Here is a 26,789-nt window from a genome sequence, read left to right as displayed (position 1 = left end):
TCCGTGAGCTGGTGGCCAACCCCCACATCCTCGATGGACCCACCCGCCTTGGCTTGGGTGAGCAGATCCAGGAGGGTTTCTACCTCTCCTTCCTCGGGAAGGTTGCACACTGGGTGGGCAGTCGCTTCCCGCTCATGATGAGCCTTCATCATGTTCACGTGGAAGGCCTTCCTCCTTCCACGGGCGTGATCCAGGGTGACCAGATAGGTGACGGCATTGAGTTTCTGGTGCACGAAGTAGGGACCTTCCCAGGCTGCCTGAAGCTTGTTCTGTGGTACGGGGACCAGTACCCACACCTTTTGACCCACCTGGTAGGTCCTCTCACAAGCATTCTGGTCGTACCACCGCTTCTGGTCGGCCTGGGCCTGGGCCATATTGTCCTGCACCAGCTTTGCCAAGGCCATCATCCTGTCCCGGTGGCGCACGACATACTCGATGACCGACACCTCGGGGGTGGCCAAATCCCCTTCCCATGCTTCCTTCACCAGAGCCAGGGGGCCCCGTACCCGTCGCCCGTACAGGAGCTCAAAGGGGGAGAACCCCGTTGAGGCCTGCGGAACCTCCCGGTAAGCAAATAGGAGGTGTGGGAGGTAACGCTCCCAGTCTCTCCCGTGGGAGTCGACCAACATCTTAAGCATCTGCTTTAAGGTGCCATTGAACCGCTCACACAGGCCATTAGTCTGTGGGTGATACGGGCTGGCCACCAGATGTTGCACCTGCATTTGCTTACAGAGGGACTCCATCAGCCGCGACATGAACTGGGTCCCTCGGTCGGTGAGCATTTCTTGGGGGAAACCCACTCTGGAGAAGATCTCCAGTAAGGCGGTAGCCACCTTGTCGGCCCGAATGGACGACAAAGCTACCGCTTCCGGGTACCGGGTGGCATAGTCCACTACCGTGAGTATGAAGCATTTCCCGGAGTGGCTGGGAGTGGACAGAGGTCCAATAAGATCCACAGCGACCCTCGAGAAAGGCTCTTCGATGATTGGCAGAGTTACCAGTGGGGCTTTGGGGCGCGGCCCCGCCTTCCCCACCCTCTGACAGGTGTCACACGAACGGCAGTAGGCACCCACCGCGGCTCCCATCCCAGGCCAGTAGAAATGCTGAGCTATCCTGGCCTTGGTTTTAGCGATCCCTAGGTGTCCGGCCATCGGAATCTCGTGTGCGATCCGCAACAATTCCGCCCTGAACGGATAGGGTACCACTAACTGTCGGTCCCTGGGCCACGCCTCCGGTGAACCCTGCTGGACCGTTACCCGGTACAGCCGTCCCTGGTCCCAGACCACACGCTCGCAGTCTGACTCCATGGGAGGCTGTGCCGCCTGTTCCTTGAGAGCTTTCAGGCTGTCGTCTGCTTCCAACGCAGCCTGAAATTCCTGACTTGATGTGGCCAGAATCGACGAAACTGCCACATCCTCTGTCAGCCCCTCCGGGCATGTCACCTGGCCGCTGTCTGACCCGGCAGACACTTGGTCAGAAGTGGGGAAGCCGTCGGACCTCTGCAAGGCTCCTTGGGCTCCGGCGCTCCCACTCCTGGTGACAGCGGCTATGACCGCTGTGACCGTGGGTAGTGCCTGCTTCCCCTCTGTTTCTGACCAAGCCGCCCGAACAGGCAGGCTTCCTAGGCCTTTGGACATCTCGGATGTGGGGAACTCCTGCCCTGGGGTCTTACCTGGCGGCTCCTCTCTTGGGACACCCCCACCCCCCATGGCCTGTTCCTCCCCCTGCAGTGGGCCTATACTCAGCAGCCTGGATACCCCTGGGAGCCCTACACTGCCGGTAGCTGCCCCCCTCTCCATCCCTGAGCTTCCCTCTACAGAATCCTGCCCGCCCCCTCCCTCACCGGAGGACAAGAGGTCACGGCACGCCGGCTGAGCACCTCTGCGGGCATCCCCACACTCCCCACCTGCTTTCACTAACCCTGTTTGTGTTGTGTCTGTGCAGGTGTTACCCTCAGGTTTCACTCCCTCCTCCTCAGCAGGACACACACTACATACAACATGGTTGGCATTAGCAGCAGACAAATCAATACACTCTTGGGGGGCCGAACTTGGGGGTTCAGAGGGTACATACTGCGATACTAGACGCCCCAAGTCGGTCCCTAATAAAACATTTGCGGGAATATTTGGCGTTACTCCCACCTCCCGCATCCCCCTTCCGGCACCCCAGTCCAAATACACCATGGCAACGGGAAGTGCCGGCTCCACGCCTCCAACCCCGGAGACGGAAAGAGTCTTTCCTGGTACCAAGTCCTGGGGGGACACCACCTCAGGCCGTACCAGTGTTCGTTCAGCGCCCGTGTCCCGCAGTCCCATGACCGCAGAACGGCCTATGGTGACGGGTTGGATGTTGTCCAGGGACCTACCACCACCCCCTCCCACACACAAAACATTGGGCGCTCTCTGGGACTGGGATGGGGTCTTTTGGCGCTGGGGACACTCAGCCCTAAAGTGTCCTGGTTTGTTGCATAGATGACAACGTCTTACGTCTGGTCCTTGCCTGGAGAGGGCAACAGGGGGATACACCCCTTGTGTTCTAGGGGCCGGGGAAACAGGGGCATGACTGGGCTTACCCCCTCTCCAGGTGCTGCTGGCAGACTTCTTCAGCTCAGGCGCCCTGTTATTGGCATACTCGTCTGCCAGGGCGGCTGTAGCAGAAGCCCCTGTTGGTTTTCGGTCACGGAGGAACTGTCGGAGGTCCTCTGGGCAGTTCCACAAGAACTGCTCCGTGACGAACAGTTCCTGGACCTCCTGGCGGGTAGTAAGCGCTAGACCCGAGGTCCAGTGCTCTGCGGCTCTCAACAGCGCCCGCATATGATCGGTCCAGGTGTCCTTGGGGCCACGCAGCAGGCTCCGGAACTTCTGGCGGTACGACTCGGGAGTGAGGTTGTACTGCCGGATCAGGGCCCGCTTGATGCAGTCGTAGTTCTGTACCTCCCCGGCAGGTAAGTCCCCCAAGGCATCCAGGGACTTACCCCTCAAACGGGGGGTCAGGTATCTGGCCCACTGATCCCGGGCCAGATGGTGCTGAAGACAGGTCCGTTCAAATGCCACCAGAAAGGAGTCCAGGTCCCCATCCTTCTCCAGTAGAGGGAAGTCCTCAGCTCGGACTTTGGACGACTTGGTCTCCTGATGGGTTGGTTGCTCTAGCGGAAGCCCCCGCTGGGCCAGGTCCAGTTGGTGCTGGCGCTCCGCAGCTCGCTCTGCACGCTCCGCAGCCTCCCGGCGCTCTGCAGCTTCACGCTCCGCAGCCTCCCGGCGCTCCGCAGCTTCGCGCTCCTCCTCCGCTGCCTTCTCTGATGCTGCCAGGAGGGTTTTGTAGACGGCATCGCCATGAGACTGGAGACTTGCCATAGCCGCTTGTAAAAGGGCTTGTGATCTGGACAGGCTGGGCTGGGTAGGTGGTGGGCAGCCCACTGCGGGACCGTATACTGGGGACTGGCTCCCTGAGGTGCCCGGGCTGGACTCCTCCTCGCCATGAGTAACAATGTCCTCCCCTCCTGCCACACGGACCGTAGCATTAGCCTCCTGCAGGGTCTTGCTCCTGGTGCCGTCTGCCATCTTGGTAACCGACACCGCTGCAACCCTGAGTTTGCACACACCTTGTTATACTTTTAGCCTGACCGTCTAACGTTGGGCTGACCTTAAGACTCCAGCAGTGGAAGTTACCACTGGCAGTCTTTAGTGCCTGGGAGTAGGGGTCCCACAACACTATTATTCTGCAATCCCACCGCTCTGCCACCAATGTGATGAAAGCCGGCCGGTGGGTGCAGCTCTCTGGCGCCCCCTTACCTCTCAGGTCAGTCAAGGTACTGCACCTAGAGAAAGTAGTGCCAGGAAGCTGCAACCAGCGCAGGGAACACGGTAGTGTGTTATCCCTTCAACGTCACTAAACCGTAACGTCACTACACAGCACAACTCGCTAGCGCCCTCTTAGCCTCAGGTCAGTCAAGGAACTGCACCTAGGATAAGCGGTCGCCAGGGAGACTGTCCTGTAACCTACTGGGTATCGGGGCCCTCTGTAGTGAGGGCGGTATATATATCTTCCTTGGCCGCGCCAGGAATATATATATCTGAACCTCCGACCGTCACTACCAGCCTTCCCCAATCCCCAGTTGGTATGCTGCCACCAGTCCCTATTTTAGATATACGCCCAGTCCGTGAATGGGCCTATATCGGGTCAGGAACCAACCCTGGGTAGCGTTTTTGGCTTGAGCCGAGCTCACACGGACGTGCGTTCGTTATGCAGAATAAAAGGCGGGCCCACAATTACTTGAGGTAATTGATTATAATAATACACTAGATACACGATATACAACTAAATATACACAGGTATAAGGTCAGGCTAAACTATACAACAATGGAATACAACACACAGAATCACCACAGCATATCAGTTACCGGTTTCTTGATTTTCTTGTGACGCAGGGAGAGGATTCTGCGGTCGCAGGCACGGTTCTTTGTTACAGGCTGAGGCCTACCACCGCATGGTCAAACTGCTCCTCCCCTTGGTGGCCTCAGCTGGTGCTCAGATGTTCAGCACACCACTCTTGGGTCAAGACTGACTTGTCTCTTGTCTGTCCTGCTATCTTACCTGCCCTGTCCCGCCCACTGCTGGTGAGGTCAGCTGGCTCAGTCTCCACCCTCAGGTCTAACTTCGATCAGAAGCCCAAATTCTATGGAACCCAATAACTTCTTCTGGGATGGTCTCATGATACCCCCAGGGGTTCCCATGGATTCGGGCCGCCGTAACCGACCTTTTGATATCAATTATGATACCATACGGTCCTCAGGAATGGCTCCGCGCTATATCTTGGCTTCCAGAGCACGTACAAACGTCTACCGCGGAGGCTTGTGTGCGCAATGGCTCCGGGACGCCGTGATATTTTTTTATTGGCCCATCCCACGCAACATGCGTGTACTATTCATGTTTCTATATCTTATGCCTCCATGCTTGTGACAGACAAAGAAACTAGTCCTATGGGACAAATGGTCAGGTACAGATAGACGAAGCACCCCCCCCTGCTGGCTGTGTTTCCTCTCGAAGTCTTTGAAGCTCCTAGCATTCAAGTGTTAAGTAGGCTTCTTATCTTACAGGAGCCTGGATGGGGGGAAACTATCTAGTTGACGTTTTAACAGAAGGTCCCAAGGGTGGGGGCTGCTGAAGTGTGGCCATCCCTGGATATGATTTATCATTACCAAGATGGCGGCTACAGGTTCATCACAGTGACCATAAAGAACGGTAAAAAATAAATCTATACTTACCTTCCGATGGCCCTCGCTGTCTTGCTTCGCTCCGTCCTGACTTGCCGGCAGCTCGCGGTACACTGAAGGACCTGCAGTCACATGACTATGACATCAGCGCAGGTCCTTCAGTCCACAGCGCGCTGCCGGCAAGTGAAGACAAGGACACCGGGGGCCATCAGAAGGCAAGTATAATATTTATTTTATTCTTTTTTTTTTTTACAGGTACTATGGTACCCGGGTCTGGAGGAGTCTCCTGTCCTCCACACCCGGGTACCATCCGCACATAGAAATGCATATTATCCGTGTGTGCAAATGTGCTGACACAGATAATATGCATTTCAATGCAAGTCAATGGCGGCAATTACGCTGCGTGTCCGCAAAATTAATGGACATGCTGTGTATTTTTCCGGAATGATAATCCGCAGCGGAAATTTCCGCAGCAGGTGCACAGCACGGATTATCATTGGGGAACATGGCAGGCCTTCTACCATGCGTTTAAGCGTTTCTGCAGCGTTTTTGCCGGTGCGGAAACGTTTAAACGCATCGTGGGCACATAGCCTAACAGCGTGTCCCTCCCCCAGCCTGTGTTCATGGACTGTAATGTAATCCGGCCTAGGTAAACATCTCTTGTTGCATCTAGAGGGTGTGAACCCTTTCCCCATCCAGGGGCTGATCCCAGTAGACAGAACAATAGACTCATGTTTGGCCCAGTCAGTTGCGTGGTGCCTCCTGACGCTGGAGGGTCTCAGGCTGCGACCAGACCCTCGTGGCGTGTGTGGATTGATAGAAGCTGCCACGTGGGATTGTGTTGTGTCCCTCATCTGCTGGATCCATTGAACTCATCCAAGGACTATTTCTATATTTTCCCTGGCGGGAGGCGCCCCCGGACTGGTTTCTGCTGTTATATAGCAAAAACGAACCAAATACAGAGTATATGGCAAAGAATCAAAAAACTTTATTGTAAACAATATACAGAAAAGACACACATGATTAAAAAGGACGACACACAGACAACCAAACTGGGTGACACATATACAACATAATAATAGATGTTAAATATCTATTGGGACAAAGTGCAAGAAGTGCTCGTATTCAAGGCATTTATGCACTGGTACAAAATTATGGGATATTTCATCACTATGGATATGTACCACGTGCCATATGGCCTATAGTGCCCTATGAAAAAATGCTAAAGAATTATATTTCACTCTTACCCATATTAGATCAGCACCCAGAATAAACAATGACCCCAATGCGTGTTTCGCGTGGTATATCCTGTGGCTTCCTCGGGGGGATTGTTTAATAGGACCTTCCATGTCTGTTTAAATATACTTTAGGGCCTGCGGTCACGTGACCACAACGGACCAATCATCTCCTGGACCATCGGCGCATGCACGCTGAACCGCCCGAGCCAGATGCGTCACACTTGGCCATCAAGGTGAACCACGCATGACAGGGAACCAGGACACGTTGCCATGACCCCCGAACATGCGCAGACACCATGCAGATGCCGTGCATGACGCAGAGGCAAGGGGAGGCACAGCACCCACGCGCTCGCCAAAGAGAACACAGCAACGCATTTAGACAAGTATAGTAACGCAACTACTTAATAATGCAAAAATGTGTTAGAGTAAGAAGTGTCATTTTCCTATAATTGCAACACGATTCTGTCAGTACGAAAATCTATTTTCTTGGTCCAATTTAATTGTTGCTCGTAGTATCCTCATATTGATTAACCATATGTAGGTGATTCATATAGATGGTGCATATAGACTATGGAGGGAGAAAGTTACAAATGACAAAGAAAAGGAATTAAAATCAACACATACAATTGAATAAAAATACCACAAAGATTATATCTATTAAAGAAATGGGTGAAGCTCAGGGCCTCATTAAGGCCATTTGGCGTCATTGTTCCCAGTTCCACTATCCATTTGGTTTCCCTTTGAGCCAGAAGTTTTTTTACATTTCCACCCCTAATGCCACTATGGATGACATCAATACCACGTACCATAAATGTTTTAGGATTTATCCCATGAAAGATTTTAAAATGGCGTAGTATCGTCTTTAAGGAGGTTGTGTCGGCCACCGTCCTCATACCCCATGCCCCCTCACACCAGCCACGCAGCCCCCTGGAGCCCCGCTACATACCCCATGCCCTCTCACACCAGCCACGTGGCCCCCTGGATAACCTTCTACATACCCTCTCACACCAGCCACGCAGCCCCCTGGATACCCTTCTACATACCCTCTCACACCAGCCACGCAGCCCCCTGGATGTCCCTCTACATACCCCATGCCTCCTCACACCAGCCACGCAGCCCCCCGGATGCCCCTCTACATACCCCATGTCTCCTCACACCAGCCACGCAGCCCCCGGGATGGCCCACTACATACCCCATGCCCCTCACACCAATCACGCATCCCCCTGGACGCTCCTCTACATACCCCATGCCCCCTCACACCAGCCCCCTGGATGCCCCTCTATATACCCCATGCCCACTCACACCAGCCACACAGCCCCCTGGATGCCCCTCTACATACCCCATGCTTCCTCACACCAGCCACACAGCCCCCTGGATGCCCCTCTACATACCCCATGCCTCATCACACCAGCCACGCAGCCCCCCTGGATGCCTCTCTACATACCCCATGCCCCTCACACCAGCCACACCGCCCACTGGATGCCCCTCTACATACCCCATGCCTCCTCACACCAGCCACGCAGCCCCCCTGGATGCCCCTCTACATATCCCATGCCCCCTCACACCAGCCACACAGCCCCCTGGATGCCCGTCTACATACCCCATGCCTCCTCACACCAGCCACGCAGCCCCCCTGGATGCCCCTCTACATATCCCATGCCTCCTCACACCAGCCAGACAGCCCCCTGGATGCCCCTCTACATACCCCATGCCTCCTCATACGAGCCACGCTGCCCCCTGGATGCCCCTCTACATACCCCATGCCTCCTCACACCAGCCACGCAGCCCCCTGGATGCCCCTCTACATACCCCATGCTTCCTCACACCAGCCACGCCGGACCCCTGCATGCCCCTCTACATACCCCATGCCCCTCACACCAGCCACGCCGCCCCCTGGATGCCCCTCTACATACCCCATGCCTCCTCACACCAGCCACGCAGACCCCTGCATGCCCCTCTACATACCCCATGCCCCTCACACCAGCCATACAGCCCCCTGGATGCCCCTCTACATACCCCATGCCTCCTCACACCACCCACACAGCCCCCTGGATGTCCCTCTACATATCCCATGCCCCCTCACACCAGCTTCACCGCTCCCTGGATGCCCCTCTACAAATCCCATGCCTCCTAACATCAGCCACACCACCCACACAGCCCCCTGGATGCCCCTCTACATATCCCATGCCTCCTCACACCAATCCACACAGCCCTCTGGATGCCCCTCTACATATCCCATGCCCCCTCACATCAGCCACACAGCCACCCTGGATGCCCCTCTACATATCCCATGCCTCCTCACACCAATCCACACAGCCCTCTGGATGCCCCTCTACATATCCCATGCCCCCTCACACCAGCTTCACCGCCCCCTGGATGCCCCTCTACATATCCCATGCCTCCTCACACCAAGCCACACAGCTCCCTGGATGCCCCTCTACATATCCCATGCCCCCTCACACCAGCTTCACCGCCCCCTGGATGCCCCTCTACATATCCCATGCCTCCTCACACCAAGCCACACAGCTCCCTGGATGCCCCTCTACATATCCCATGCCCCCTCACACCAGCTTCACCGCCCCCTGGATGCCCCTCTACATATCCCATGCCTCCTCACACCAAGCCACACAGCTCCCTGGATGCCCCTCTACATACCCCATGCCTCATCACATCAGCCACACAGCCCCCTGGATGTCCCTCTACACACCACATGCCTCCTCACACCACCCACACAGCCCCCTGGATGTCCCTCTACACACCACATGCCCCTCACACCAGCCACACAGCCCCCTGGATGCCTCCTCACACCAGCCACGCAGCCCCCTAGATGTCCCTCTACATACCCCATGCCTCCTCACACCAGCCACACAGCCCCCTGGATGCCCCTCTACATACCCCATGTCTCCTCACACCACCCACACAGCCCCCTTTATGCCTCCACAGCATTTATTCACATGGTCAGTTCTCCCACCTCAGTCCTCACAGCACAACGCAGAACACCAGCTGCTCATCACCATCCTCCGGTCCCGGCACAATGTGCACTGCTGCAGCCGCAGGTGGAAGAGCGTCCACTGGACTGAGAAGCCCCGCCCCTTCCGGTGACGTCATGACAGAATGAAATCACTCCTCCCCCTCAAGAGATCAACTCCAATCTAGACTCTACCGTGCAGGTATGTGGAGACCCCATTACTGGGCGCAGGGGGCATTAACCCCTTCAGCACGGAGGCTCTTTTGGGTTCTTGTGTTGCCCCTTTATAAGAATCATAAGGTTTCTGTTCTGTTTCCTGTAATAGATACATACGACCCAACTATGGAGACAGGAAGGGAGGAAACGTATTGTTCTCAGAGTACAGGACCCCCACAGTGTAATGCCCCCATTGTGCCCCGTATGCAGGATGTATGATGCCCCCACACAGTGTAATGCCCCCATTATGCCCCCATTATGCAGGATGTATGATGCCCCCACACAGTTTAATGCCCCCATTATGCCCCTTATGCAGGATGTATGATGCCCCCACACAGTGTAATGCCCCATTATGCCCCCATTATGCAGGATGTATGATGCCCCCACACAGTGTAATGCCCCCATTATGCCCCTTATATAGTATGTATGATGCCCCACACAGTGTAATGCCCCCATTATGCCCCTTATGCAGGATGTATGATGCCCCCACACAGTGTAATGCCCCCATTATGCCCCCATTATGCAGGATGTATGATACCCCACACAGTGTAATGCCCCCATTATGCCCCTTATGCAGGATGTATGATGCCCCACACAGTGTAATGCCCCCATTATACCCCTTATGCAGGATGTATGATGCCCCCACACAGTGTAATGCCCCCATTATGCCCCTTATATAGTATGTATGATGCCCCCACACAGTGTAATGCCCCCATTATGCCCCTTATGCAGGATGTATGATGCCCCCCACACAGTGTAATACCCCCATTATGCCCCTTATGCAGGATGTATGATGCCCCCACACAGTGTAATGCCCCCATTATACCCCTTATGCAGGATGTATGATGCCCCCACACAGTGTAATGCCCCCATTATGCCCCTTATGCAGGATGTATGATGCCCCCACACAGTGTAATGCCCCCATTATACCCCTTATGCAGGATGTATGATGCCCCCCACACAGTGTAATACCCCCATTATGCCCCTTATGCAGGATGTATGATGCCCCCACACAGTGTAATGCCCCCATTATACCCCTTATGCAGGATGCATGATGCCCCCACACAGTTTAATGCCCCCATTATGCCCCTTATGCAGGATGTATGATGCCCCCACACAGTGTAATGCCCCCATTATACCCCTTATGCAGGATGTATGATGCCCCCACACAGTGTAATGCCCCCATTATACCCCTTATGCAGTATGTATGATGCCCCCACACAGTGTAATGCCCCCATTATGCCCCTTATGCAGGATGTATGATGCCCCCCACAGTGTAATGCCCCCATTATGCCCCTTATGCAGGACTTATGATGCCCCCACACAGTGTAATGACATCATTATGCCCCTTATGCAGGATGTATGATGCCCCCACACAGTGTAATGCCCCCATAATGCCCCTTATGCAGGATGTCTGATGCCCCAACACAGTGTAATGCCCCCATAATGCCCCTTATGCAGGATGTCTGATGCCCCACACAGTGTAATGCCCCCATAATGCCCCTTATGCAGGATGTATGATGCCCCCACAGTGTAATGCCCCCATTATGCCCCTTATACAGGATGTATGATGCCCCCACACATTGTAATGCCCCCATTATGCCCCTTATGCAGGATATATGATGCCCCCACACAGTGTAATGCCCCCATTATGCCCCTTATGCAGTATGTATGATGCCACACAGTGTAATGCCCCTAATGTATTATGTATGATGCCCCACACAGTGTAATGCCGCCATTATGCCCCTTATGCAGGATGTATGATGCCTCACACAGTGTAATGCCCCCATTATGCCCCTTATGCAGGATGTATGATGCCCCCACACAGTGTAATGCCCCCATTATGCCCCTTATGCAGTATGTATGTTGCCCCCACACAGTGTAATGCCCCCATTATGCCCCTTATGCAGTATGTATGATTCCCTGCACAGTGTAATGCCCCCATTATGCCCCTTATGCAGAATGTTTGATGCCCCCTCACAGTGTAATGCCCCCATTATGCCCCTTATGGAGGATATATGATGCCCCCATTATGCCCCTTATGCAGGATGTATGATGCCCCCACACAGTGTAATGCCCCTTATGCAGTATGTATGATGCCCCCACACAGTGTAATGCCCCCATTATGCCCCTTATGCAGTATGTATGATGCCCCCACACAGTGTAATGCCCCCATTATGCCCCTTATGCAGAACGTATGATGCCTCACACAGTGTAATGCCCCCATTATGCCCCTTATGCAGTATGTATGATGCCCCCACACAGTGTAATGCCCCCATTATGCCCCTTATGCAGTATGTATGATGCCCTCTCACAGTGTAATGCCCCCATTGTGCCCCTTATGCAGTATGTATAATGCCCCCACACAGTGTAATGCCCCCATTATGCCCCTTATGCAGGATGTATGATGCCCCCACACAGTGTAATGCCCCATTATACCCCTTATGCAGGATGTATGATGCCCCCTCACAGTGTAATGCCCCCATTATGCCCCTTATGCATGATGTTTGATGCCCCCTCACAGTGTAATGCCCCCATTATGCCCCTTATGCAGGATGTATGATGCCCCCACACAGTGTAATGCCCCCATTATGCCCCTTATGCAGGATTTATGATGCCCCCACACAGTGTGATGCCCCCATTATGCCCCTTATGCAGGATTTATGATGCCCCACACAGTGTAATGCCCCCATTATGCCCCTTATGCAGGATGTTTGATGCCCCCTCACAGTGTAATGCCCCCATTATGCCCCTTATGCAGGATGTATGATGCCCCCACACAGTTTAATGCCCCTTCTGCAGGATATATGATGCCCCCTCACAGTGTAATACCCCCATTATGCCCCTTATGCAGGATGTATGATGCCCCCATTATGCCCCTTGTGCAGGATGTATGATGCCTCTACACAGTGTAATGCCTCCATTATGCCCCTTGTGCAGGATATATGATGCCCCCACGCAGTGTAATGCCCCCATTATGCCCCTTATGCAGGATGTATGATGCCCCCACACAGTGTAATGCCCCCATTATGCCCCTTATGCAGGATGTATGATGCCCCCACACAGTGTAATGCCCCCATTATGTCCCTTATGCAGGATGTATGATGCCCCCATTATGCCCCTTATGCTTGATGTATGTTGCCCCCACACAGTGTAATGCCCCCCTTTATGCCCCTTATGCAGGATGTATGATGCCCCACACAGTGTAATGCCCCCATTATGCCCCTTATGCAGGATGCATGATGCCCCCACACAATGTAATGCACCCATTGTGCCCCTTATGCAGGATGTATGATGCCCCCACACAGTGTAATGCCCCCATTATGCCACTTAAGCAAGTTGTATGATGCCCCGACACAGTGTAATGCCCCCCATTATGCCCCTTATGTAGGATGCATGATGCCCCCCACACAGTGTAGTGCCCCCATTATGCCCCTTATGCAGGATGTATGATGCCCCCACACAGTGTAATGCCCCCATTATGCCACTTATGCAGGATGCATGATGCCCCCACACTGTGTAATGCCCCCATTATGCCCCTTATGCTTGATGTATGTTGCCCCCACACAGTGTAATGCCCCCCATTATGCCCCTAATGCAGGATGTATGATGCCCCCACACTGTGTAATGCCTCCAGTATGCCCCTTATGCAGGATGTATGATGCCCCACACAGTGTAATGCCCCCATTATGCCCCTTATGCAGGATGTATGATGCCGCTTCACAGTGTAATGCCCCCATTATGCCCCTTATGCAGTATGTATGATGGCCCCCACACAGTGTAATGCCCCCATTATGCCCCTTATGCAGGATGTATGATGCCCCCACACAGTGTAATGCCCCCATTATTCCCCTTATGCAGGATGTATGATGCCCCCACAGTGTATTGCCCCCATTATGCCACTTATGCAGTATGTATGTTGCCCCCACACAGTGTAATGCTCCCATTATGCCCCTTATGCAGGATGTATGATGCCACCACACAGTGTAATGCCCCCATTATGCCCCTTATGCAGGATGTATGATGCCCCCCACACAGTGTAATGCCCCCATTATGCCCCTTATGCAGGATGTATGATGCCACACACAGTGTAATGCCCCCATTATGCCTCTTATGCAGGATGTATGATGCCCCCTCACAGTGTAATGCCCCCATTATGCCCCTTATGCAGGATGTATGATGCCCCCACACAGTGTAATGCCTCCATTATGCCCCTTATGCAGGATGTATGATGCCCCCACATAGTGTAATGCCCCCATTATGCCCCTTATGCAGGATGTATGATGCCCCCCACACAGTGTAATGCCCCCATTATGCCCCTTATGCAGGATGTATGATGCCCCACACAGTGTAATGCCCCCGTTATGCCCCTTATGCAGGATGTATGTTGCCCCCACACAGTGTAATGCCCCCATTATACCCCTAATGTATTATGTATGATGCCCCACACAGTGTTAATGCCCCCATTATGCCCCTTATGCAGGATGTATGATGCCTCACACAGTGTTATGCCCCCATTATGCCCCTTATGCAGTATGTATGATGCCCCCACACAGTGTAATGCCCCCATTATGCCCCTTATGCAGTATGTATGTTGCCCCCACACAGTGTAATGCCCCCATTATGCCCCTTATGCAGTATGTATGATTCCCTGCACAGTGTAATGCCCCCATTATGCCCCTTATGGAGGATATATGATGCCCCCATTATGCCCCTTATGCAGGATGTATGATGCCCCCACACAGTGTAATGCCCCTTATGCAGTATGTATGATGCCCCCACACAGTGTAATGACCCCATTATGCCCCTTATGCAGGATGTATGATGCCCCCACACAGTGTAATGCCCCCATTATACCCCTTATGCAGGATGTATGATGCCCCCACACAGTGTAATGCCCCCATTATACCCCTTATGCAGTATGTATGATGCCCCCACACAGTGTAATGCCCCCATTATGCCCCTTATGCAGGATGTATGATGCCCCCCACAGTGTAATGCCCCCATTATGCCCCTTATGCAGGACTTATGATGCCCCCACACAGTGTAATGACATCATTATGCCCCTTATGCAGGATGTATGATGCCCCCACACAGTGTAATGCCCCCATAATGCCCCTTATGCAGGATGTCTGATGCCCCAACACAGTGTAATGCCCCCATAATGCCCCTTATGCAGGATGTCTGATGCCCCCACACAGTGTAATGCCCCCATAATGCCCCTTATGCAGGATGTATGATGCCCCCACAGTGTAATGCCCCCATTATGCCCCTTATACAGGATGTATGATGCCCCCACACATTGTAATGCCCCCATTATGCCCCTTATGCAGGATATATGATGCCCCCACACAGTGTAATGCCCCCATTATGCCCCTTATGCAGTATGTATGATGCCACACAGTGTAATGCCCCTAATGTATTATGTATGATGCCCCACACAGTGTAATGCCCCCATTATGCCCCTTATGCAGGATGTATGATGCCTCACACAGTGTAATGCCCCCATTATGCCCCTTATGCAGGATGTATGATGCCCCCACACAGTGTAATGCCCCCATTATGCCCCTTATGCAGTATGTATGTTGCCCCCACACAGTGTAATGCCCCCATTATGCCCCTTATGCAGTATGTATGATTCCCTGCACAGTGTAATGCCCCCATTATGCCCCTTATGCAGAATATTTGATGCCCCCTCACAGTGTAATGCCCCCATTATGCCCCTTATGGAGGATATATGATGCCCCCATTATGCCCCTTATGCAGGATGTATGATGCCCCCACACAGTGTAATGCCCCTTATGCAGTATGTATGATGCCCCCACACAGTGTAATGCCCCCATTATGCCCCTTATGCAGTATGTATGATGCCCCCACACAGTGTAATGCCCCCATTATGCCCCTTATGCAGTATGTATGATGCCCCCACACAGTGTAATGCCCCCATTATGCCCCTTATGCAGTATGTATGATGCCCTCTCACAGTGTAATGCCCCCATTGTGCCCCTTATGCAGTATGTATAAGCCCCCACACAGTGTAATGCCCCCATTATGCCCCTTATGCAGGATGTATGATGCCCCCACACAGTGTAATGCCCCATTATACCCCTTATGCAGGATGTATGATGCCCCCTCACAGTGTAATGCCCCCATTATGCCCCTTATCCATGATGTTTGATGCCCCCTCACAGTGTAATGCCCCCATTATGCCCCTTATGCAGGATGTATGATGCCCCCACACAGTGTAATGCCCCCATTATGCCCCTTATGCAGGATTTATGATGTCCCCACACAGTGTGATGCCCCCATTATGCCCCTTATGCAGGATTTATGATGCCCCACACAGTGTAATGCCCCCATTATGCCCCTTATGCAGGATGTTTGATGCCCCCTCACAGTGTAATGCCCCCATTATGCCCCTTATGCAGGATGTATGATGCCCCCACACAGTTTAATGCCCCTTCTGCAGGATATATGATGCCCCCTCACAGTGTAATACCCCCATTATGCCCCTTATGCAGGATGTATGATGCGCCCATTATGCCCCTTGTGCAGGATGTATGATGCCTCTACACAGTGTAATGCCTCCATTATGCCCCTTGTGCAGGATATATGATGCCCCCACGCAGTGTAATGCCCCCATTATGCCCCTTATGCAGGATGTATGATGCCCCCACACAGTGTAATGCCCCCATTATGCCCCTTATGCAGGATGTATGATGCCCCCACACAGTGTAATGCCCCCATTATGTCCCTTATGCAGGATGTATGATGCCCCCATTATGCCCCTTATGCTTGATGTATGTTGCCCCCACACAGTGTAATGCCCCCCATTATGCCCCTTATGCAGGATGTATGATGCCCCACACAGTGTAATGCCCCCATTATGCCCCTTATGCAGGATGCATGATGCCCCCACACAATGTAATGCACCCATTGTGCCCCTTATGCAGGATGTATGATGCCCCCACACAGTGTAATGCCCCCATTATGCCACTTATGCAAGTTGTATGATGCCCCCACACAGTGTAATGCCCCCCATTATGCCCCTCATGTAGGATGCATGATGCCCCCCACACAGTGTAATGCCCCCATTATGCCCCTTATGCAGGATGTATGATGCCCCCACACAGTGTAATGCCCCCATTATGCCACTTATGCAGGATGCATGATGCCCCCACACTGTGTAATGCCCCCATTATGCCCCTTATGCTTGATGTATGTTGCCCCCACACAGTGTAATGCCCCCCATTATGCCCCTAATGCAGGATGTATGATGCCCCCACACTGTGTAATGCCTCCAGTATGCCCCTTATGCAGGATGTATGATGCCCCACACAGTGTAATGCCCCCATTATGCCCCTTATGCAGGATGTATGATGCCGCTTCACAGTGTAATGCCCCCATTATGCCCCTTATGCAGTATGTATGATGGCCCCCACACAGTGTATTGCCCCCATTATGCCCCTTATGCAGGATGTATGATGCCCCCACACAGTGTAATGCCCCCATTATTCCCCTTATGCAGGATGTATGATGCCCCCACAGTGTATTGCCCCCATTATGCCACTTATGCAGTATGTATGTTGCCCCCACACAGTGTAATGCTCCCATTATGCCCCTTATGCAGGATGTATGATGCCACCACACAGTGTAATGCCCCCATTATGCCCCTTATGCAGGATGTATGATGCCCCCCACACAGTGTAATGCCCCCATTATGCCCCTTATGCAGGATGTATGATGCCACACACAGTGTAATGCCCCCATAATGCCTCTTATGCAGGATGTATGATGCCCCCTCACAGTGTAATGCCCCCATTATGCCCCTTATGCAGGATGTATGATGCCCCCACACAGTGTAATGCCTCCATTATGCCCCTTATGCAGGATGTATGATGCCCCCACATAGTGTAATGCCCCCATTATGCCCCTTATGCAGGATGTATGATGCCCCCCACACAGTGTAATGCCCCCATTATGCCCCTTATGCAGGATGTATGATGCCCCACACAGTGTAATGCCCCCGTTATGCCCCTTATGCAGGATGTATGTTGCCCCCACACAGTGTAATGCCCCCATTATACCCCTAATGTATTATGTATGATGCCCCACACAGTGTTAATGCCCCCATTATGCCCCTTATGCAGGATGTATGATGCCTCACACAGTGTTATGCCCCCATTATGCCCCTTATGCAGTATGTATGATGCCCCCACACAGTGTAATGCCCCCATTATGCCCCTTATGCAGTATGTATGTTGCCCCCACACAGTGTAATGCCCCCATTATGCCCCTTATGCAGTATGTATGATTCCCTGCACAGTGTAATGCCCCCATTATGCCCCTTATGGAGGATATATGATGCCCCCATTATGCCCCTTATGCAGGATGTATGATGCCCCCACACAGTGTAATGCCCCTTATGCAGTATGTATGATGCCCCCACACAGTGTAATGCCCCCATTATGCCCCTTATGCAGGATGTATGATGCCGCACACAGTGTAATGCCCCCATTATGCCCCTTATGCAGGACGTATGATGCCTCACACAGTGTAATGCCCCCATTATGCCCCTTATGCAGTATGTATGATGCCCCCACACAGTGTAATGCCCCTTATGCAGTATGTATGATGCCCTCTCACAGTGTAATGCCCCCATTGTGCCCCTTATGCAGTATGTATAATGCCCCCACACAGTGTAATGCCCCCATTATGCCCCTTATGCAGGATGTATGATGCCCCCACACAGTGTAATGCCCCATTATACCCCTTATGCAGGATGTATGATGCCCCCTCACAGTGTAATGCCCCCATTATGCCCCTTATGCATGATGTTTGATGCCACCTCACAGTGTAATGCCCCCATTATGCCCCTTATGCAGGATGTATGATGCCCCCACACAGTGTAATGCCCCCATTATGCCCCTTATGCAGGATTTATGATGCCCCCACACAGTGTGATGCCCCTTATGCAGGATTTATGATGCCCCACACAGTGTAATGCCCCCATTATGCCCCTTATGCAGGATGTTTGATGCCCCCTCACAGTGTAATGCCCCCATTATGCCCCTTATGCAGGATGTATGATGCCCTCACACAGTGTAATGCCCCTTCTGCAGGATATATGATGCCCCCTCACAGTGTAATACCCCCATTATGCCCCTTATGCAGGATGTATGATGCCCCCATTATGCCCCTTGTGCAGGATGTATGATGCCCCTACACAGTGTAATGCCTCCATTATGCCCCTTGTGCAGGATGTATGATGCCCCTACGCAGTGTAATGCCCCCATTATGCTCCTTATGCAGGATGTATGATGCCCCACACAGTGTAATGCCCCCATTATGTCCCTTATGCAGGATGTATGATGCCCCCATTATGCCCCTTATGCTTGATGTATGTTGCCCCCACACAGTGTAATGCCCCCCATTATGCCCCTTATGCAGGATGTATGATGCCCCACACAGTGTAATGCCCCCATTATGCCCCTTATGCAGGATGCATGATGCCCCCACACAATGTAATGCACCCATTATGCCCCTTATGCAGGATGTATGATGCCCCCACACAGTGTAATGCCCCCATTATGCCACTTATGCAAGTTGTATGATGCCCCCACACAGTGTAATGCCCCCCATTATGCCCCTTATGCAGGATGTATGATGCCCCACACAGTGTAATGCCCCCATTATGCCCCTTATGCAGGATGCATGATGCCCCCCACACAGTGTAATGCCCCCATTATGCCCCTTATGCAGGATGTATGATGCCCCCACACAGTGTAATGCCCCCATTATGCCACTTATGCAAGTTGTATGATGCCCCCACACAGTGTAATGCCCCCATTATACCCCTTATTCAGGATGTATGATGCCCCCACACAGTGTAATGCCCCCAATATGCCCCTTATGCAGGATTTATGATGCCCCCACACAGTGTAATGCCCCCATTATACCCCTTATGCAGGATGTATGATGCCCCCACACAGTGTAGTGCCCCCATTATGCCCCTTATGCAGGATGTATGATGCCCCCTCACAGTGTAATGCCCCCATTATGCCCCTTATGCAGGATGTATGATGCCCCCACACAGTGTAATGCCCCCATTATGCCACTTATGCAAGTTGTATGATGCCCCCACACAGTGTAATGCCCCCATTATGCCCCTTATGCTTGATGTATGTTGCCCCCACACAGTGTAATGCCCCCCATTATGCCCCTTATGCAGGATGTATGATGCCCCACACAGTATAATGCCCCCATTATGCCCCTTATGCAGGATGCATGATGCCCCCACACAATTGGAAGTGCATTGAGGTGAAGGGTACATTGCTGGAAAAGGGAAAAAAAAAAAAACTCTTTAAATCTCTTAGTTTGCGAGTGTGAACGAGCTGCGTGTGTCCGAAGCGTAAGTGCGAACGAAAGTAAGTATGTGACTTGTTTTTCAGTGACTTTGGATTCAGGGAGTTTGGAAGGGAGGACTTAGGACTGAATTGCTGACTGTATTTCATTCTTTCTTTACTTTACTTTTTGCTTAATTAATCCACCTGACCTACTTATCTGATTCCCCCGTCCATACTTGATACTTAACTGATCCCCCGCCGATATCTAATTGATACACTTGCACATCCCTAATTGATCCCCGTCCATACACCTATATATAAATAATTGTGTTTTGTACTTGTATATATATACTGACTGTATCCCCATATTTAGAATGACGTCCATTTTGGCCGGAGCCGTGCAGTGTACATCTTGCGCAATGTATGAATTCCGTGAGCAACCGCTCGAGGATCCATACTGCTGCGAGAGATGTGAGCATATCGTGCACTTGGAAGCCCAAATTCTGGATCTAAGTGCTCAGATAGCGGTACTGAGGAGCATCGACAACATGGAACGGAGTTTGCTGCTCACCGAGCAGACACTCAATGGGTCAACACTGGGGGTGGAGCTTAGTGGGGAAGCGCAGGCTGAACAGGCAGGGAGCTGGATAACAGTTAGGAGGGATAGAGGGAAGAAGTATAGGAAGGCTGGTTCAGAACCGGCATTATTGGAGCACGACAGATCCTCTGACCGCCGGGGGAGTGTATGCTCCAGTAATGAGGGGGAGGGGGGAAGTGTAGGGCAGGCAAGACAGGTTCTGGTAGTGGGTGACTCTATTATTAGGGGGACAGACAGGGCAATCTGTCACAAAGACCGGGATCGCCGAACGGTGTGCTGCCTCCCTGGCGCTCGAGTCCGGCACATCGCGGATCGGGTTGACAGGTTACTGGGTGGGGCTGGCGAAGACCCAGCGGTCATGGTCCACATCGGCACCAATGACAAAGTGAGTGGTAGATGGAGGGTCCTTAAAAATGATTTCAGGGACCTAGGTAGGAAGCTTAGGGCAAGGACCTCCAAGGTAGTTTTCTCAGAAATACTACCAATCCCGCGAGCCACACAGGAGCGCCAACGGGAAGTTAGGGAGGTGAATAAGTGGCTAAAGAGTTGGTGCAAGGCAGAAGGGTTTGGGTTCATGGAGAACTGGGCCGACTTCGCGGTCGGCTACAGGCTCTACCGTAGGGACGGGCTGCACCTCAATGGGGAGGGTGCAGCGGTGCTGGGGAAGAAGATGGCTAATAGGTTGGAGGAGTTTTTAAACTAGAGACGGGGGGGGGGAACCAAGGAAATAGTTGGGATGTGAGGCAAGCAAGGGGGAAGGGGAGAAGTGAATATAATGAGGGTGTAGAGGGGGGTGGGGATAGTACAGTTAGATCGTTAGAGAAGAATAGGATGCTAAATAACCCCAAAGTTTTATCTTGCATGCTGACCAACGCAAGAAGCCTGACCAATAAGGCGGATGAGCTGCCGGCGCTTATATCGGAGGAGAGGTATGACATCGTAGGTATAACAGAGACTTGGCTAGACGATAGCTACGACTGGGCGGTAAATTTATTATATTATAGTTTATTTAGAAGGGACCGGAAACAGGGGAAAGGCGGAGGAGTCTGCTTATATGTAAAGTCATGTCTAAAACCCAGACTAAGGGAAGATATAGGAGAGGGAGAAGAGGGGGTCGAGTCCATGTGGGTAGAGATAGAGGGAACTAAAAATAATAATAAAATATTACTGGGGGTCTGCTTTAAGCCACCAAATATAACAGAGGAGAATGAGAATCTGCTATTAGGACAAATAGACAAAGTAGCAAAACATAATGAACTGATTGTAATGGGGGATTTCAACTACCCGGATATTGACTGGGAAACAGAAACCTGTAGATCTCAGAAAGGAAAAAGGTTCTTGACAAATATTAAGGATAATTATCTCTCCCAACTAGTGCAGGAACCAACGAGAGGGAAGGCCGTGTTGGACTTAATATTGACTAATAGGCCTGATAGAATAACTGAGGTACAGATAGGGGGGCACCTAGGTAATAGCGACCATAATATTATCAACTTCAAAATGCCCTTCAGTAGGGTTATCAATAAGGGAACAACAAAAACATTAAACTTTAGGAGGGCGAAGTTTGATCAGCTGAAAGAAAGCCTTCAACTTATTGACTGGGACAAAGTTCTTAATCAAAGGAATACGAATAGTAAATGGGAAACCTTCAAAAGAATTCTGAATACTCAGTGCGAGAGGTATATACCGTATGGGAATAAAAGGGCCAGAAATAAGAGGAAACCAATATGGTTGAATAAGAACGTAAAAGGAGCGTTAAATAGCAAAAAAGAGGCATTCAAGAGATTAAAACAGTAAGGAGGCACTAATGTGTTACAAGGAAAAAACGAGAACCTGTAAAAAACAAATAAAAATAGGAGGAAACAGAGAAACGTATTGCTAGGGAAAGTAGATCAAATCCCCAACTGTTCTTTACGTATATAAATAGTAAAAGGATTAAATCGGATAATATTGGACCGATAAAAAGTGAGGAAGGCAAAATCATATAGAAAGATGAGAATAAAGCTAATCTATTAAATAAATTTTTTTCGTCAACTTTCACAAAGGAAAAAGAACTAACAGGCGAAATGAGAAGTGACAAGCTTAATCCTCCACTAAGTATGACAAATCTAACCCAAGCTGGGGTACAGAAACGCCTCAGTAACATTAAAATAAACAAATCACCAGGACCTGATGGCATACACCCACGGGTACTAAGGGAACTAAGTAATGTGATAGACAGACCGTTATATCTTATATTTAAGGACTCTGTTGAGACTGGGTCTGTACCACTTGATTGGCGACAGGCGAATGTAGTGCCAATATTCAAAAAGGGAGCGAAAAGTGACGCCGGAAACTATCGGCCGGTGAGTCTGACGTCCGTTGTGGGCAAAATTTTTGAAAGCTTCATTAAAGAGGCAATTACGCAGCATCTTGATGCTAATAATCTTTTAATCCCGAACCAACATGGATTCATGAGGAATCGCTCCTGCCAAACAAACCTGATTGACTTCTACGAGGAGGTTAGCTCTCGAGTAGATCAGGGGGAACCAGTGGATGTCGTGTATCTCGACTTCTCAAAAGCGTTCGATAGCGTGCCACATAATAGGTTGGTATACAAAATGAGAATGATGGGGCTGGGGGAAAATGTCTGCAAGTGGGTAGCTAACTGGCTAAAGGATAGAAGGCAGAGGGTGGTTATAAATGGAATATACTCAGATTGGGTAAGCATCACTAGTGGGGTACCACAGGGGTCTGTACTAGGCCCAATGTTATTTAATATCTTTATTAACGACATAGTCAACGGGATAAATAGTAAAATATCAATATTTGCAGATGACACAAAGTTATGTAAAACAATTAATACAAAAGAGGACAGTGCAGACCTACAGAGGGATTTGGATAAGCTGGGTAGGTGGAGCATTAAATGGCAAATGAGGTTTAACGAGGAGAAATGTAAGGTCATACATATGGGAAGGAAAAATGGAAGTCACCAGTACTCACTGAATGGGAAATCATTGGGGAATTCAGAGATGGAGAAGGACTTGGGCATCTTGATTGATAGCAAACTAAATTGGAGTGCCCAAAGTCAGGCCGCTGCTGTAAGGGCAAACAGGGTAATGGGATGTATCAGAAGAGGTATAGCTGCAAAGGATGAGAACATTGTTCTTCCACTGTACAAAGCACTGGTCAGACCACACTTGGAATACTGTGCTCAGTTATGGGCCCCAATATATAGAAAGGATATAAACGAGCTTGAAAAGGTACAAAGGAGGGCAACAAAATTAATAAAGGGAATGGAGGGACTGCAATACCCAGAGAGGTTGGCAAAACTAGGACTATTCAGCCTGGAAAAGAGAAGGTTGAGGGGGGACATAATAAATGTGTACAAATATGTTAGGGGACAGTATAGAAATCTTGCCCAGGATTTGTTCAAAAGGAGGGATATTACGGTAACAAGAGGGCATTCACTAAGACTGGAAGAGAAAAGGTTTCAGCACCAGCATAGGAAGGGGTTCTTTACGGTAAGAGCAGTGAGAATATGGAATTCACTGAGTGAGGAGACGGTAATGTCGGATTCACTACACCAGTTCAAGCGGGGACTGGATGCATTTCTAGATACCAGGCAGATTTCAGCATATACTTAAAAATAAAATAAAATAGTAGGTTGATACAGGGATTTATTCTGACTGCTGGTTTCAGAGTCGGGAGGGAATTTTTCCTCAAGTGAAGATTGGCCAAATCATTTGGGGTTTTTGCCCTCCTCTGGATCAACTTTAGCAATTACAGAACTAACAGGTCGAACTTGATGGACGCAAGTCTTTATTCGGCTTTACAAACTATACTATACTAATGTAATGCACCCATTATGCCCCTTATGCAGGATGTATGATGCCCCCACACAGTGTAATGCCCCCATTATGCCACTTATGCAAGTTGTATGATGCCCCCACACAGTGTAATGCCCCCATTATGCCACTTATGCAAGTTGTATGATGCCCCCACACAGTATAATGCCCCCCATTATGCCCCTTATGCAGGATGTATGATGCCCCACACAGTGTAATGCCCCCATTATGCCCCTTATGCAGGATGCATGATGCCCCCACACAATGTAATGCACCCATTATGCCCCTTATGCAGGATGTATGATGCCCCCACACAGTGTAATGCCCCCATTATGCCACTTATGCAGGATGTATGATGCCCCCACACTGTGTAATGCCCCCATTATGCCCCTTATGCTTGATGTATGTTGCCCCCACACAGTGTAATGCCCCCCATTATGCCCCTAATGCAGGATGTATGATGCCCCACACAGTGTAATGCCCCCATCATGCCCCTTATGCAGGATGTATGATGCCCCCACACTGTGTAATGCCCCCATTATGCCCCTTATGCAGGATGGATGATGCCCCCACACAGTGTAATGCCCCCATTATGCCCCTTATGCAGGATGTATGATGCCCCCACACAGTGTAATGCCCCCATTATGCCCCTTATGCAATATGTATGATGATCCCACACAGTGTAATGCCCCCATTATGCCCCTTATGCAGGATGTATGATGCCCCCATTATGCCCCTTATGCAGGATGTATGATGACCCCACACAGTGTAATGCCCCCATTATGCCCCTTATGCAGGATGTATGTTGCCCCCACACAGTGTAATGCTCCCATTATGCCCCTTATGCAGGATGTATGATGCCCCACACAGTGTAATGCCCCCATTATGCCCCTTATGCAGGATGTATGATGCCCCCACACAGTGTAATGCCCCCATTATGCCACTTATGCAAGTTGTATGATGCCCCCACACAGTGTAATGCCCCCATTATACCTCTTATGCAGGATGTGTGATGCCCCCACAGAGTGTAATGCCCCCAATATGCCCCTTATGCAGGATTTATGATGCCCCCACACAGTGTAATGCCCCCATTATACCCCTTATGCAGGATGTATGATGCCCCCACACAGTGTAGTGCCCCCATTATACCCCTTATGCAGGATGTATGATGCCCCCTCACAGTGTAATGCCCCCATTATGCCCCTTATGCAGGATGTATGATGCCCCAACACAGTGTAATGCCCCCATTATGCCACTTATGCAAGTTGTATGATGCCCCCACACAGTGTAATGCCCCCATTATGCCCCTTATGCAGGATTTATGATGCCCCACACAGTGTAATGCCCCCATTATGCCCCTTATGCAGGATGTTTGATGCCCCCTCACAGTGTAATGCCTCCATTATGCCCCTTATGCAGGATGTATGATGCCCCCACACAGTGTAATGCCCCCATTATGCCACTTATGCAAGTTGTATGATGCCCCCACACAGTGTAATGCCCACATTATGCCCCTTATGCAGGATTTATGATGCCCCCACACAATGTAATGCCCCTTCTGCAGGATATATGATGCCCCCTCACAGTGTAATACCCCCATGATGCCCCTTATGCAAGTTGTATGATGCCCCCACACAGTGTAGTACCCCCATTATGCCCCTTATGCTGGATGTATGATGCCCCCATTATGCCCCTTGTGCAGGATGTATGATGTCCCCACACAGTGTAATGCCCCTTATGCAGGATGTATGATGCCCCACACAGTGTAATGCCTCCATTATGCCCCTTGTGCAGGATGTATGATGCCCCCCACAGTGTAATGCCCCCATTATGCCCCTTATGCAGGATGTATGATGCCCCCACACAGTGTAATGCCCCCATTATGCAACTTATGCAAGTTGTGTGATGCCCCCACACAGTGTAATGCCCCCATTATGCCCCTTATGCAAGTTCTATGATGCCCCCACACAGTGTAATGCCCCCAGTATGCCCCTTATGCAGGATTTATGATGCCCCACACAGTGTAATGCCCCCATTATGCCCCTTGTGCAGGATGTTTGATGCCCTCTCACAGTGTAATGCCCCCATTATGCCCCTTATGCAGGATGTATGATGCCCCCACACAGTGTAATGCCCCCATTATGCCACTTATGCAAGTTGTATGATGCCCCCACACAGTGTAATGCCCCCATTATGCCCCTTATGCAGAATTTATGATGCCCCCACACAATGTAATGCCCCTTCTGCAGGATATATGATGCCCCCTCACAGTGTAATACCCCCATTATGCCCCTTATGCAAGTTGTATGATGCCCCCACACAGTGTAATACCCCCATTATGCCCCTTATGCTGGATGTATGATGCCCCCATTATGCCCCTTGT

At 51.1% G+C, this 26,789-nt stretch overlaps 1 protein-coding gene across 4 annotated transcripts in view; it reads left to right on the top strand.

Moving 5' to 3' along the window:
- The window catches only part of LOC141191468 (uncharacterized), a 618,018-nt gene that overhangs the window by 568,038 nt on the left and 23,191 nt on the right, over positions 1–26,789 (top strand). The window contains exon 1 of one of the 4 annotated variants that reach the window (XM_073661365.1): positions 9,563–9,621. The exons of 2 other annotated variants lie outside the window; for them this stretch is intronic. Coding sequence is in view for 1 of the 2 variants with exons in the window: in XM_073661364.1 (XP_073517465.1) it covers positions 21,478–21,508 (31 nt within the window). In the remaining variant the exon portion in view is untranslated. Of the gene's footprint in view, positions 1–9,562; positions 9,622–21,365; positions 21,509–26,789 lie in introns of those variants that run through there. One more of the 4 variants, XM_073661364.1, reaches the window with a different exon arrangement.

Source organism: Phyllobates terribilis, unplaced genomic scaffold (genome assembly GCF_046119375.1).
Source record: "Phyllobates terribilis strain yellow unplaced genomic scaffold, ASM4611937v1 Scaffold_46__1_contigs__length_10046794, whole genome shotgun sequence".
Taxonomy (NCBI): domain Eukaryota; kingdom Metazoa; phylum Chordata; class Amphibia; order Anura; family Dendrobatidae; genus Phyllobates; species Phyllobates terribilis.
This window is presented reverse-complemented; position numbering and strand designations above follow the sequence as displayed.